The sequence below is a fragment of the Nicrophorus vespilloides genome, unplaced genomic scaffold (genome assembly GCF_001412225.1).
Source record: "Nicrophorus vespilloides isolate i.1.1-1 unplaced genomic scaffold, Nicve_v1.0, whole genome shotgun sequence".
Lineage (NCBI taxonomy): Eukaryota > Metazoa > Arthropoda > Insecta > Coleoptera > Silphidae > Nicrophorus > Nicrophorus vespilloides.
In genome coordinates this window covers 1,236,032-1,252,131 of record NW_017100088.1, presented here as the reverse complement: position 1 = coordinate 1,252,131, position 16,100 = coordinate 1,236,032, and the positions used below count along the sequence as shown (strand labels likewise).

At 35.9% G+C, this 16,100-nt stretch overlaps 1 protein-coding gene across 1 annotated transcript; it reads right to left on the bottom strand.

Annotated features, from left to right (window-relative positions):
• Positions 1-6,394: 6,394 nt before the first annotated feature.
• Positions 6,395-15,885, bottom strand: LOC108567442 (zinc finger MIZ domain-containing protein 1). Its single transcript, XM_017927923.1, has 9 exons — positions 15,373-15,885; positions 14,522-14,716; positions 8,905-9,782; positions 8,483-8,829; positions 8,070-8,386; positions 7,863-8,007; positions 7,442-7,789; positions 7,119-7,349; positions 6,395-6,709 (listed from the first exon to the last, which is right to left on the bottom strand). Exons 1-9 carry the CDS (start codon positions 15,393-15,395, stop codon positions 6,569-6,571), a joined length of 2,625 nt encoding a protein of 874 aa, XP_017783412.1. The 5' UTR covers positions 15,396-15,885; the 3' UTR covers positions 6,395-6,568.
• Positions 15,886-16,100: the final 215 nt, after the last annotated feature.

Sequence of the window (16,100 nt, the reverse complement as noted above, 5' to 3'; positions counted from 1 at the left end):
TTTTTTTGCACATGAAATTCGACAAGAAGTTTCCCAAAATGTTGATGCCTAAGAACAAGAACATTATGTTGTCTGTAAGATATTTTTAACTGAACGATTATACTTATTATTTTTTAACTAAAATTTTTCTTCAGGTGATTGGAAGTATGTTTGTTAATATATTGATTATGCTGCAATTCCATAAGTTAACGAACAATGATAATTTTAGTTTCAAAATTTAATAATACTGGGTTGGCAAGAAAGTACTTTCGGTTTTTAGTGTGAATATCATAAATCCGAATAAAACTGCTGGTCTATATCAGAAAAAAACTGGATCAAGTGGGATTTTAGGTTATCATAATTAGTAAAAGTTTTACCATTCAAAGAAATAAATGGTAATTTGATGGTATTTCCACAACTTGTGAGGCCATTTTCTATTAATTGCTTCCTCCAGTTCATTAGTTGTTGAAAGGTAAACATCTGAATTGATCGTTTAGTTTTTTGGATGCATAATATACACCTTTGTACTCTCACCAAATTGATAGCATCTTTCTTGATCCAATTCCGCTTTCGATATGCTATGTACTGGTTCATCACGCTTGGATCATGGATTTTCATTTGGTGTTATTGTAGACCAGTGGTTTGCAAACTTGATGTTACTACGCCTTCCTCAAAAGTATGTAATCATTTGGCGCCTCCCCACCCCCTTCCATTTCATAAAAGGAACGCGTATTACAGTAATATCGATAAAAGCACAGGAATGTATTTATACTTGCTGGATTTCCCAAACATTCAGCTTTCATATGCATATATTGGATTCATTCTATCTATTATGGTTTTCGAGTAAATCTATGAAATGTGAAAACACTGCCTTTTCGAACGTTCTAATTTAATTTTTTTAACTTTGAACGCGTATTACAGCAATATGGATAAGAGCACAGGAATGTATCTAAACTTTAGCAGATATTTGGAAAATTACTAATATTCGCGCCTCCCCTTAGACTAGTCCAAGCATCCCCAGGGAGGCGCGCCTCACAGTTTGGAAAACGCTGTTGTAGACAATCGATTTTTCATTGCTAGTTATGATTTGTTTAAAAAAGTGACGATTTCATTACGTTTGAGATGGATATTGTAAATATTGATGCGAATATCGAGATTCTTAACGAGTCGAAGACATTCAAGTAATTTTCAGTTGCTGTGTGTGATATATGTAACATCTCTGCAATCTCTTGCACAATTATGACTTTCATTTGATTATCATAAACTTCAATAAGTCGACTAATGTTCTGTTGTCAGCTTTGAGTGAAAATGTCCAAAATAATTAATATTTTTATTAACCAATTCTGTTAATCTATCAACATCATACACTTCACTTATCTCTTTGTAAACCTCAGTAGTTTTCTTGCCTATTCGGAAATAAAAGTAAAATATGTCGAAAATGTTCGTTTTTGCACTTTTGTTAATATTGACCCTAAAGGAAGCTAAAAGTGACATCTTTCAAATGACAAAAGAAAAAAACATTATTTTGTCAGAAGTCCCTCAAAACTAACATAATGCTATTTATTTGTGAATACCGAAACTAGTTTCTTGCCAATCAATGCAAATTTTAGCTAAGAAGTAGGAGTTGTCAATTAATTTCTCAAGTATCACTTTTATTGATTAGAAAATGAAATGAAACAGTTCAATCCGATATGCCTATATCTTTGAATTGGAAAAGGATCATCAGACTATTGATAAGGCTTCCTATCAACTAAGAAACATAAAAGTTAACACCTCATTGTCTTCAAAAAAAATGTAATTATTACTACTAAAAAGAAGTTCCAGTTGATTTCATAAAGTCCGCACGCAGAAAATGTGTTGCTTTGAAATTTAACTTTCATTAAAAATATCATCCGCTGAAAAAAAAATAATCAAATTCAATAGAAATTTTGGATACTAACAAATAACTACTTTACCTCGTTATAATTTAAATCGTGTATCTTCATTGCTCGTTCATAACACATAATTGTTTTCTTTGACTGAAAATATTAAAAAAAATAAATTATTTGTTTATTTTAATCTAAAATTTGCTTTAATCAATTTTAATAAATTGTGCAAGAATTAAATGCTTACTTCTTTTGCTATGTTTTCAATGTAATATATAATTGTGACAATTTCCAAAGTTGTGTAGAAACACCACGTTATGCCCAAAGCATCACGAAAATGAAACCTGATTACGAAATATATATTGGTGAGGAGGTATCCCATGCAAACGATAATCTTAATAGCTAAAAAAAATCCGAAGAAATTTTCAGTTTCCTCATCGATGGTTTTAAGCAAATTGTAAACATTCTTCATCGTTAAAACGTTGTGATATTTCTGAAGATTTTCGTTGATTGTTCTGTAACGGTTACCGCACTCCTGCTTAATGAATATTAAGAGTATAATAATATTTGCACTTGCCACGTAACCCAGGTATATAAAATATGCTAGGAATAAATAGAAAGTATCGAAATTCTTTAAAATAATTATAAAACCGACGATTAGAGCCAGAAGTGGAATGATGTGAAATAAACCAATATTGAAGATCAGTTTTCGTTTGGATGCATGGAATTCTCGTCGTGAAAACCCGATCATGCCATCAATAAGGTCGACGTTTTCGACAATTCGAACTACTTTGTAAAACTGCCAACTGCACAGAGGATAGAATATTATGTTTACAACGAACGTGTTCGTCATCTGCGAGGAAATTATGTATGCTCTGAGGTTGATCACATTTATATCGTTGATTAGGTAACATAGGTATATCGTCAATACGTATGACATCACCAGGAATGTGATGAAACCGTTGATTATTTTCTTCTTTGTGCATGTAGTAAATTTGCGTTGCGAATTCAGATGGAATGCGCACATTCCCGACAATCTGCAAATTCTCACTAAAATGTTGAACACTTCGTGAAGGTCTTTCGGCGATTCGAGCATGCTTGAGGAGATCAACTGAATTCCATTAATGTAATGAACCCATTCATTTCAATGTTTGTATACTCGAGACCAGTCAAGTAATGCAATGTAATTAAGTATATTGAAATATGTTTATGTACGTTTATCGATTACCAATTATGATGTTAACAGATTGTACCTTATCTACCTCAAGGAATTATATTTGGTCATAACATTATATTAAATTGTACAGGTAACTTATCTGAATTTCCTTTCCTAATCACATTTTCTACTAGTATCAACTCAGTTTTAATTGTGAAAATTATAAAATAATATGTATCCAACAGAGTTATATTAACTTTCTATTGTGGATTGCAAATTGAGTCACCTTGTGTCAAAAACATACAAAGAGTACATCTACAAATATGATGGGTCGTGTGATAAAAAGGTTGAGAAACGCTGCTATAAAATATAGTTATACCACATATATTTAAGAAATGCAACTTTCTGAACATAGTTTCAACTTAGTACTTAGACTAAGTACAATAATAAAATATTGCTGAGATTTAGAAAAAAATATGAAAATAGATGTAATAAAAATAAGAATTAAAAAGTGTTTTTTTACCTACCTGTAGAACACCAATTCATTGAATATTAAAACCTAGAAAGGCGCGATAATCGAGGAAAATTATGAATGAACTTATTTTCTGTTACATTTATGTAATTTGTCGATCGATTTTGTGAAGCGGAATGAGTCGAAAGAAACACGAGCCACATAAATTATTAAAAACTATCAGTCTACAGTTTTTATTTCATTGCACAAAGAGAACATAATTAAATAGGATAACATAAAAAAAATAATAATTAAATAAAACGAATATACACAATTTCGAAAGGAAAAAATATATAATTATATTTCATTTGTACTAAGATTAATAGTGTAATGTAAAATATATATTTAAATATATTTATAATATATAAAAAAAAATAATAATAATAGTAATAATAATAATCCCCATATGAAATAATCGAAGTGATCGAATTAGAAATTCAAAAGAAACAAAAAACGAGAAGAGTAAAAACCAAACAAAAATTAATACAAAAATAATAATAATTGAAACGCACTGATTGATTCTTTACTTCGTTTATAGAATTATTTTTCTCATTGTAGACATAATATTTGCTTAAATAAATGTACAATATATTTACAATATTTAGCAAAAAAAAAAGAATTATATTATAACATAATTACATAGGTCATAGTTATTTCATTGTTTCGCAAATTTCCTCTTATGTTTTTTTTTGTTATCTGTTTTTTTTTATAACTATTTTTTAATTATATTCCTTTTTATATCTGTGTTTGTGTCTTGGTGTGTTCTTCTGTGTGTGATAAGTGTGTATACAGTTTATTCACGTTCTTTTAAGATCTATGCCTTCTTTATTAATCTTTATCTAATCGAAATATATATAAAATTGCCAATAATTTTTCTTGTTTAAATACAATATTGACTTTTCGTTCAATTTTTTTGTTGTTGTTGTTTAACATTCGAGATTTCTTCTTGTCTTGGTCCGAGAGATTGAGAATTGGAGAGAAGAGGAGCGGGATTATATATATATATTTATATGTTTTGTAAGTATTGTTTCGGTTAGATATGTGTGAAATTTAGTTTTTTTTTGTTTAAATTTAAATTTCGTTTTGGATTATTTCCGTCAGTGAGCCGTGGTTTGGTAGTGCGACATCCCTATCCTCTCCTTTCTACTTACATACTTCTTATATTCTTTATTTTAGCTGCTGTCCTCAAAAGAAAATAATGAAAGTTAACAAATTAACAGAAAGAAAAGTTGATCTCTTAATATTTTTTTTGTAATCATTTAATTTTCCTTTTTGTAAACTTTTAATAAATATAAATATGTAAAAAAACCTCTACTTTGGCTACTAACATACATATCAACATCTATTTAAACTATGTATTCCTTTCGTTACGTTTTTTTATCCTTCATTTTTAATTAGTTTATTTTAGAATTAGGTTTTTTTTCTTCTTTTCTTTAATTATTGGCAATATAATAATAGACGGCGTTCGTCAATTCCGTTGAACCGTTTTCTCTGTCGTCAAGTTAACTTCCCTTTTACATTCATTGTATATTATTTTTTTTTTAACTTTCGTCGCGGTTTCCAAAGAATGTACTAAAAATTATAAGCTTCAGTTAGGAACTTGGACCCTATATATATATCATATAAATATATTTTAATTGGAGTGAAGAAAATTTTTAGTTTTTAGCTAACATTCGTCGCGGCAAGTCCTGAGCACGCGCAAGGATTCGTTTGTTTCAATTGGGGGGGCGGCGGGTGGAGGATTTATATATATATATGTACACGAACAAAACTCGTTCCCGAAGATTTCCTCAATCGACGACGTTGGTAAAAAACACAATTTTAGCAGCCACATCATTTTATTTTTTATATTTTTTCATCTCTTTTTATTATATACTTTTCTTCATCATCATATTACACACTTAAATTAAATAAATCGCCTTCCATGTTTTTTTCTTTTCATTCAATTTACTCTACTAATTACAAAATAAAATTGACAATAAACGTTGAATTACTTTACTTATTATATTATTTATCACAGTCTCAGAGTTCTTAAATATTCATTTTTCTTCTATATATATAATATACTTTTTTTTAATTATGTGGATGCAATTGTATTCTTACAAAGCCTTAGTATTATAATTAATTCCTCAAGTTTTTTTTTGTTGTTGTATCATATAATTAATATAATATTCTTATAAATTGGTGCATTAAGATGCATTCAAATCACGTAAGCTTTTGAATGTACCTTTTTCTGGGGGGCGGGGGAAGAAAAGGGGGTTTCTTTGCGCGTGGTCACACTTGCCTCGGTTCACGGAATTGATTGCAGCAGATAATACTTGAAGCTTATGCACATCCAGATGCAAAATGGCCGCTTTAATACACAAAAAAAACACGAAAACCAAAATAATAGAAGAACAAGAGAGAATAAAAAAAAATAATAACAAGAGAAACAGATTTTAATCGTTAACTGTAACTCTTAGAATTCATTTTTCGGCCATATGTAAGAAGTAAGTACTAGATTGTTTGGTTCCAACTGCTATCCTAATATTCATTTTTATTTATGATTTTCATTTAATACTATTCTATTAACTGGCCGTAATAATTTTCGTGACTTGCTTCATCGGTTCATCCGGTAAATGCACGAAGAATTAAACACAAAATGATACGCATATACATTAGTCAATATATATGCGTATATATATAGAGAGAGAGATAGAAAGAGAAGGAAACTTACTACGTTTGATTAAAATCTTACAAACTTAACTATGTATATATGCATATGAGACACGGTCAACCCATGAAACAAGTCCATTCAATTTGTGTATTTCCATAATAGTTTTGTTTTGTTTTTAAGTTTAATATAATAATATATGCCATTCTTCATCATCATTTCATTTTTTTTCTTTCTTTAAGTAGGTATGTACAAATAATACAATGAAAATAGTTTGATTTAGACCTTTTTCAATAATTAACACGTTAGATTGTTCTATCACACTTTGTTCACTCACTTGTTCACGCTTTACATTTAAATAAAAAAATTTGAATTGTGAACACAGTTGAGCCGAGGAACTCTGCTTACTCAAACAGCGCTAGGATGTCGTCACTTGTGGAAGTGTTTGTTGGTCCAGAACTGCTTCCGCTCGACGGCGGCGTGTTTAGATCCGGAGGATCCAAGTAGGACAGCAGTTCCATGGGGTCCACACTGTCAGGAAGCAACTGCAAGCAGAAAGAATAACAAAATTACGAAAATTGCATAAGTAAACTTATAGTGTAAGTACTAAATACTTGTTAATTGTGCGCACCACAAGAAAAGTTGCTGAAGCTTCAAAACTAATTCGTAAGTCTGGTTAAATGCGTTGTTGTTGATATTTTATTTTAAAGACTAATTCAACATTAATAGCATGTAATTTCGAGGTGGACTTTCGAAGTATAAAATGAATGTAATAAAATGAATTAACGCAAACAAACGTGTTTGTCTTGCGTGTGCGAAATATGTTTAATATAACAAATAAAGCGCGTGTATTATGTGAAGCCGGTTCGGTCGGTGTGCAAAGTTTAAACAATCAGTTTTGATTATTACTATTGAAAATGGGATGTTAATTGGTTCGAGGTGGTCTATACGTACATTAAGAGCTTCTTGTCCCGTTCCTTCCCCATCAATGACGGCGGCAGGATCAAAATGAAGGTCGGATGGGATTTCCGGCACATCGGAATTCGAGCTGTTATTGTGATGATGGTTGTTGTCGTTGGAGGGCGGTGGTACGCTTGGTGGTCCGGTGCCGCCCCCAGGGGTGTGGGCCGATCCCGGCGTGTGTGGAGTATGCGGCGTGTGCGGTGTGTGTGGGGTGTGAGGCATCTGCAAAATAGATTAACATCGATTGTAAAGAGATATGAAGAGCAAAAACAAGAAGTTGATATGATTCGAATAATGATTATACAAAAACATACCTGGTCATTCAAACTCTTTTCCATGGCATTAAGAGGATCTAGATTGTTCACGGATTCGCTGAGGTGGGAGAGAGGTCCGTTTCCAGCGGTGTAGTCGTTGCTGGTGGCACCGTTCGAGGAGGAATTGAAGTCGTAACCGCCTTGGCTGTTGCCTCGCGAATTGTTGTAGGTCGGAGGGCCGTTATTCATCATGGATCCACTGGAGATGCTGTTCATGTCAGGCGTCATGTACGGCGACATCGCCTGGTTCATATCCCAATTGTTCAGTGTCGGCAGGGTCATGCTACCTGGCGACATCGCCTTGTTCATTCGCTTCGCGCCGCAAGAGTCATTATCCTCGTTCTCCATCTATTCAACCACAAAAAAAAAAAGAATATATTGCACGTGATCTATTTTCGGGGACGTTATTTTACAAGCATACCTTTATGTTGGCGCCGACAGATTTAGCCGCCTTCCAATTGGCTGCACTATCTATGGTGACTTCGTCCACCTCTGAACTGCTCAGCGTATTTAGGATGCCCCACATGTACTGGTCAACTTCTAATCCCTCCAATTGCGCCGCTTTGCTGTAACAATGAGGATTCATTAGGAAAATTGTGTCTTGGAAATCGCAAACGAAATAACTTACTTGCAGACCGGACACCTCCAGGTCCCTCGCTCGCAGTTAAGCTGGAGGTATGATTCTAGGTCGAAGCACTGTATGTGCTTGCATTCGTGTCCCCGCGCTGGTAGCGTGATCCTTCTGAATGTGATCGGACACTTCAGAGATACCTTCAGAGCAGTCTGCTCAACTGTGTCCCGATCAGGACCAGAATTGGTGTTGTTGAAGTTCCTTTTGATCTTCGCAATGCATTGATCAGCGGTGAGCAACCGTTTCTTAAGTAGACCTTGTAAAACGGAGCGTACGCTAGGCCTGTGCACCAATTGCAATACGAAAAGATGCGACTGTAAGAAATAAATAATATTTTAAAACTATTCAATTAAATAGTGGTGATTTTGGTTGTTTTTGTTCTTTTTTAATTGAGATGTTTGTGTACTTACACAACAACAGGCCGAGACTGTGATTTGAATGGTGTTGCGTCCCGGTTGGCAGACGTCCTTTAGGTAGAGTGGTTTGTGTGTTATTTTGTCGCCACCTCGCTCGATGACCAAGGGCGTAGCGTTGACGGAGACCTGTACGGAAGCCGGCCAATTGGTGTTCATCCCTCGGTCCTCGTGATGGAAGCACTTAAGTTGAAGTTCCAAGTCGGAACGATACATCAGCGTTTGATGTATCGTCGGCTTCAGTTGGAACACATGGTTACTAACGGCTAAATTGTGCTCTAATCTAAATGGCGGCAAAATAATTCCGTCTCTCACTGGGAAGGTAAGTCTTAACTCATCATCTTCTGCAAAAAAAAAGGGAACGAAAGATCGAGCGTTAATAAATCTGATTGCATGATGAAGTGGTGAGATGAACTTACTTTGTACTGGTATAGGTGGTTTCAGATCGTTAAAGTTTGGTTTAACGTCCGGATTCGGGCTAATGTAGGGAGGCATACTGCTAGCAGGCGTCAGCGGAGGCGTTGGGTTTCCTGGTATCGGACTGTGCTGGTAATTCATGTTGCTCCTCATCCCGACTTCCTGCTGGAACTGCTGGCTGCTATTGTATTGAGGGGTACTGTTGGTATTCATATATTGGCTGGCGCTTGCAGAGTGGAATTGGCCCATCGAGCCGTTGGGGAAATACTGTCCTTGCTGGGAGTAGGGCGGCGTGTTCTGGCGCACCTGACCTGAGCCCCCGCGGACTGGACCCATGGTGCCTGGGCCGAAGTTCCCAGTGGGTCCGATGGACTGTTGGGCGGGATACTGGTTCTGGAAGGTGGGTTGTCTGGCCCCGTAGCCCGGGTACTGGCCGTTAGGATTAAAGCTTGGATTCATGGTCGGGCAAGGGCCGGTAGGGTAAGACTGAGAGCTCCTCTTCTGGGCCATGTGCATCGAGGGGGAGGGATATGGGGCCATTCGGCGTGGGTACATGGAATTGTTCGATGGGCCTTGCATCATCTTCGTGCCCATGTTGGGCATCATGTTGCCGTGCATGTTGCCCATCGGCATATTTGCCATATTGTTCATGTTATTCATAGGATTCATCCCGTTCATAGGCATCATTCGCTGCTGGTAAGCTTGGTTGTATTGCTGGTTCGAAAACTGAGTATTGTCCTGCAATGCGACCACACTCGCGGTGGCCGTCGCTGTCGCGGTTGCTGCTGCTACCATCGCCGCAGTTGACAGAGCGTTGCCGCCCCCGTAGCCACCCTCGGCGCCGTTCATTCCACCGCCCGCCGCTCCATAATTTCCCACTCTAAGAAAAAAAAAAAAAACAAAACAAACATTTAGATACATTCAACCAAAATAATATTAACACTTCAACAATTTTCAACAAATTTTATACTTGAAATATAAATTATTTAATTAATTTTTATTTAGTTAAAACAACTTTGTAATATTTTCGTCATAAAATTGACAAATAATGTATGTTTACAAATACACAATACTAAATATTGATATAGCATGAGTAGTATCTAATAAATATGATAAATACTTGAGAAATTACTTTGAAAGTATTGCATGTTTCTGCCTTTTTTTCTTCTCATCAAATCAATATATTGTTTCTATAGATATATTTGCATAGAACGTTTAAAATTAAGAAAGGTCGGTAATGATTGGAACAAACAAGTAAAAACATTAAAAAATGTTGGCTCATCGAGCTGCGTTGGCAGAGGAACATAACATTCAGGGAACGAAACATACACAGAGAGAGAAATGTCGCACCGCCGCGGCGTGGATTTGTTTACATTCCTCGCGTTGTGCCGCGACCGCCAATGCTTTTTTGGAGGTGCGCTCCTCTCGATGGATGGATTGTTGGTCGGTTGGATGGATGGATGAATATTCTGAAGCTCGTTCGAATATAGATCTTCACGTGCGAACAGTTTTGTGGTAATTACACCATTCCAGCGTTTCATATAAATACATGCCGGGGCCCCCGTTGCGTAACAAATTTATTTGGACCGGCTCCAATATTATATAGTAATTTTAGTTCATTTTCTAATTATTCCAACGACGTGCCGAGCGCGCGGATCTATTTTCGATTTGGAGGATATAGAATGCACACACATATGTACATAGAAGCAGGAGCGAAACTTAGCTCAAGCTCTGCTCTCTGGGCTCCACCGTTTGCCGTCGTCGTGTGGCGAATTTTTAGAATCGTTCAATCGATTTCGAAATCCATTCCAGGCGTCGAAGGAAATGAAGAAAATATATATAGAGAACTTCGGAAGAGAGTAGAACGCTTGATGGATGGATGGGTTCGAGAGTCGAAGGGCTCAGGATATAGGGGGCGAAATAACGAATAAACGGAAGAAGTAAAGGAAGGAAGAGATGGTTGGTGGTGGTGGTGGTACAGAGGGCAAAAAAAAGCGGTCGTGGGGAATTTTAATTAAAGCAAACTGAAACTAGTGAATGTTCAAAGGCAAACGTACGTTAAAAGGGTATTTGAATGAAAATCATATTGTGACAAAACGGGGGGGAGAGAAGGTGGTGGTCCGGATATAGTTATATATATATATACACGTTGGGCCTCGCAAACAATAACCCAGCACAAATACACACGTACACATGGTGATTGTCACTGGGGAACGAAAAACGCAAGCTGCGAATGCGAGCTTTATGACTAACAATAGCTCAAAAACTGTGGGGCTGTTCGACTGTTAGCGAACGATACGTTGTTCATCGTGAGGAAAGTGTGCTTTACCTATGCACAGTCGATTTAGTGCTTTTAAATACGACGACATCCGGAATATAACAAAAAATGTTTTTTTTAAATATATAACGTAAACACCGCACTTAGTTGGTATGATCTAATCTATGTACCGATGCCAATTGATAATACTTTATTAATCGGGCCCCGATATCGATTGTTTGCTGCAAGTGTGGCTGTTCCAGCTATTGATTTTCCCGTTTGTGTGTATATGTGTGTGTGTATGTTTTCACACAAATGATTCCCAAGTAGCGGGATTCCTCCTCCTCGTCCCTCGACTGTTTTCCTAGCCAACCCTCGCCCCCTCCCATCGCGTCGACTAGGTCACCTTTGTTGCAACTTAGCCCCTACTCTAATTGCCCTGCATTTCTCAAATACCTGGACGACCAGCCTCGATTTTTTAGGAAATAACCGACCATTATGTTTCTGTTTAGTAACCTTTTTCATACATTCCATTCACAACAAAAATGCAACAAACTTTATTTCGATATGCATTTTATTCTTGCATACACTTTTCCATTGAAATTAATTGATACAATATTTACTAATTAATTAATTGATATTAATACGAAAATCAATTAAAAAAAACAACTAATTGAATTAAAAAGTTGATGCATCTCGAACGCTTTCCATGTACTGTACACGCACACAAACAAACATGAACGTGAGAAACAAGTTTGTTTATCGGTAGTAACTGTCATAGTTGGAAGGTTGAGAGCTCTATGGAAACAATACGCCGGAATGGCCTCAACCCAATTCCATAACACACACACACATATACACACACACACAAAAAAAATAAAAACTCCTCAGACGTCGGCCTTTGAGTCATCGTTTTCAGTAAGGGCGCCGCTCCCGTTAAACGTTATTTACTCGAATCGAATCAAACGTTTTTCTTTCTAATCCGCACATGGAAATACCGAGTTAATTGTTCACGTGCGGTGAGAAGCGCGATTAAACGAGAAACAAAAATCAATATCATACGTTATTTATAGAAGACCATCGAAGAAAGAAAACCGGAATCGACGACGGTACGAGAAGAATCCTTCGTGTTCTTCCCCAAGGCTGGAATTTTCGAAAACGCGTGCGGCCGACTTCCCATCCTTTTCATTAAAAGTCCCAGTGCGAAACCGCCGTCCCCGCAATTCCCATCGAGAAAAAGGGCAGACAGGAATTGTACCTGGCCTTTAAAAATGTCCCCTTTGTAACGAAAATAAAAAGAGTCTAAGCTCGTAATGAAGTAGGAGGCGACGCTCACAGGATTTCAATATTTTCCCTCGGTTTCGCGTGCAGACGGTTTATTTTTTAATAAAATTTCGAATTACGTGCAAAAGCCTGTACGCGCATGCAGCATTCCTGTATTATTTATTTATTTTTTTTATATGATTATAAACGTCTTTTTATCGTTACGTAATTATGTAAACATGTAGCCATTGTTGTCGTCGCTGCATGTGTGCGTTATTATTATTTGTTTCTCTCTCTCTATCCATTGTTATTATTTCATTTTGTTTAGCGTTTTAATTAATTTGAAAATAAAAAAACAACAACAACGATGACGACGGGTATCGAAAACAACATACTTTGACTTTGTCATCGGCGATCCTTATGTAACTGAGGCGGCAATTTTTTTTCCCCTCCCGACAGCGAATTTACATTTCGTGTCGCGCGGAGAGAAATAAACAAACCATTATTTTTGTTTGTAGCTCGAACGCAATTAAAAACAGAGTTATAATCAATTGTTCGTGCGGTGAAATGAATACGGGCGAAAAGGAAGCCACCGACGACGTTAATTGTGTTGTAGTCCTTATGTTTTTTTTTTCATTCGCTTAATGAAAACAACAATTCGACTAGTCAAATCCTGTACCTTATCTTATCTGCATATTCGTGTGACGATTGCAACAAAAATGCGTACGTTTAATCAATAAAACCCAGCTTATCTTTTCGCAAGGTGAAAATATTAGATTCGTTTTTTCCGTAGAAAATACTACCAAATTTGAAGAGAAATTCATCTTGCACATTGCAAAAAGGAATTGATTAATTAATTGAGCCGTTGCATACTTGCATTGCAAAGGACGACGGTATTAATTAGCTTAATTGGAGTTCATTACACTCGAAATATTCACGAATTCGCGGAAATCGTTTATAAATGATACTCTAGCCCGAAGCCTCGCACACTTCATCAATTAATTAATATTAATTAACTAAATATTAAACGAAAAACAAAAATTAATTACAGACACATCATTCCCAAAATAATTTCCTTATTTTTTAAATATACGTTTTTTCTTGCCTATTTTTAAACCTAATACCTAATCATAATAACGGTGAAACATTTGTTTATAGTGAAAGAATCCACAACATTCAAGTTTGTTATTCTAGAAATGTTTATCTTTTAATAAACAAATTGTTCGCAGGATTTTTTTTATTTTCTAAACGTACTCGAATTATTTACCATCACGATCAAAGTCTATGTTTCCCTTTGTGCGAAGCGCTTATCACTCTATGTGTTTATTTTGCTAAATAGTGAAAATAATGATTGTAATTCATATGCGTTAAGGATTATAAGATTAGAGAATGCCTTATTCAATTTACAACGTTTATCTCTTCAATGTGTACTTTAACACATTTATTTCCTGATTTACAAAAAAAAACAATACTTTTCTATTTATGTGTAAAAATGTGTACAATATTATTTCAAATAAAGATTTTTTTTATATTTCATGAAATTTTTGCAGTTTTTAATATTATTATTTACGTTTAAACTTTACGTTTTTTTTTTCTTCGAATTTCTAGTTTATAAATATTATTCTTGTGCAGTTCTTTCAAATTCAGTATTTAAAAAATTTAAAGCAATAATTTAGATTATTACAATTTTGTCACTTAATTTTATATTAAAGTATTATTAAAAAATTTAGATTTATCAATTTATTTATATTTTCTTCCAAGAAAAATGAGCAATTGAGTTAAGTTTTGTGGAATTGAAGTTTTGAGTAAAATAAAATATTTTAATTTAAAAGTAAATGTTACAAAAAAAATATTAAGAAATTCGATGCAAAGAAAATGTAAAATATATGATTGTTCTGATTTTTTTAAATTAATTTAGTTTATAAAAAATAAATAAATCTACTATTTTCTTTATATAAATTAGAAACTAATTTATATTTCGAGTTTTGTATTTGTTGAATTAAAGGAATATATAAATAATAAATAAGCGTTTTTGTTATGTGAAAAGTGTTGGCAAAATAGAATTAGTAGATGTATAATTGCATTAAAGTGAGACTTACCCAGGTCCGGTCTGGCGGTAACCAGTTTGGTAATTGTTAGGTGCTTGTTTGTAGCCGGAATTTGGTGGTGGAGGCGCAGGGCCGGAGTTCGCGAACCCTCCGTGCGGTCCCGACTGACTGGACGTGGTGACACCCCACACCGTGGTCACGACAGACAGTTGCTGTTGGGCCGTGGCGCCCGCTGGCGACCAGTCCCTGCAAAAAGGACACTTTGTGTTAACAACAACAACAACAAGGAGAAGAACAACAACATTAAACAACAAACGGACACAGCACAAATAACATGATTTCAACAACAAAAAAAAAACAGTCACTTTTCACCGAGATTCAATAATAAAATATCGCACAATTGTTGTTCCGACAATTAACAGCGACGACACGTGCGTCCCTACATAATTTACTTATTATTTTCGAAATTGTTACGATTAGCGGAGCGCGCTCCTCGTGTGGTTTAGTTTATCACGCGAGGCGTTCGAAATATTCGAAGGACGAGCCCCGATATTAATTGCCATTAATTTGAAAGTTGTACCGATTATGCAGAAATTCTCGCGTGCGGATTTTTCGAATAATAAATAAAACGAAAAAAAAATAAAAGAAATAATAGAAGTGCAAAGAAATCGAATGAAATTACGATAACATGCAGATTTTAAAAATATTTTCAAAAAAAAAATTATATAAGTCGCGAGTTGAAATTCGATCACTGGTTGCACACTGTGTCCGCACCACTCGTTGAAATCACTGTGCACTAGATTCGCGATCAAACAAATTCGGTGGTAGTAATCCTATGTCCTGGAAAGCGAGAGCGATTTTTTTTTTGTTGTAAATGAGAGAAAGAAAGAAATTTGTTGTACCTATAGGAAGTATATCCCAGCATTTGAACGAAAACATAAAGTCAATAATCCTTTGGGCAGTTTCACACAAACATTATTACTGAGTCCGTATTTTTGTTTAGTTTCAAAGTTTCGGAGTTGTGCGGAACTTCGTGCGGCGGAAATGCGGATGCGCTTTTTCTTCACTTTCACCCGGATTAATCGACTTCGATGATAATTTTTGTTGATCAATCGGTTGATCAAAAAAAATACTTGTGATGATTTTTTAAAACTGTTCGCCTCTCTCGGAGGATTCGGAGGTCTCTCTATTGCGGAGGAAACTGTTGTTGTGTTGATGACTGACTGAATGATTGACTATGTGTGTGGGAGAGACCGGAGAGAGAGCGTCGTTGCTTCCGTGAGCAAACGCGGCGATCGACTGGCGCGCGGACTGTGACTGGTATATCCAGTGCGGTGTGCGCTGGTACTCTGCAGGCGAAACAACGGCACGGCACGTACTCGTACCGCCACAAAGGACGAACTCGGGTCCTCCTCGGGTCGGGTCCCTATGTGGAACAGAGGGAGAGGAGGAGAGGCGACCGCCGCAGGAGTGGGAGTGAGAGAGAGGACGCTCTGGAACCAGAGTGCGAGAGAGAGAGAGTCATTCAGAAAGAGACACGAATAGATGGTTATAACCGTGGAGGAGTGAGTGAGAGAGAAGTAGAGAGAGAGGTAGAGAGGGAGGTCGGATGAGGAGAAGTTGACCCGAG

Coding starts and splice junctions, on each gene's coding strand:
- LOC108567442 (XM_017927923.1), bottom strand. CDS start 15,395: ATGCTGGGATATACTTCCTATAG. Junction 14,717..15,372: donor CTGGGATATACTTCCTATAG/GTACAACAAATT, acceptor TCCTTTTTGCAG/GGACTGGTCGCCAGCGGGCG. Junction 9,783..14,521: donor TACCGCCAGACCGGACCTGG/GTAAGTCTCACT, acceptor TTTTTTTCTTAG/AGTGGGAAATTATGGAGCGG.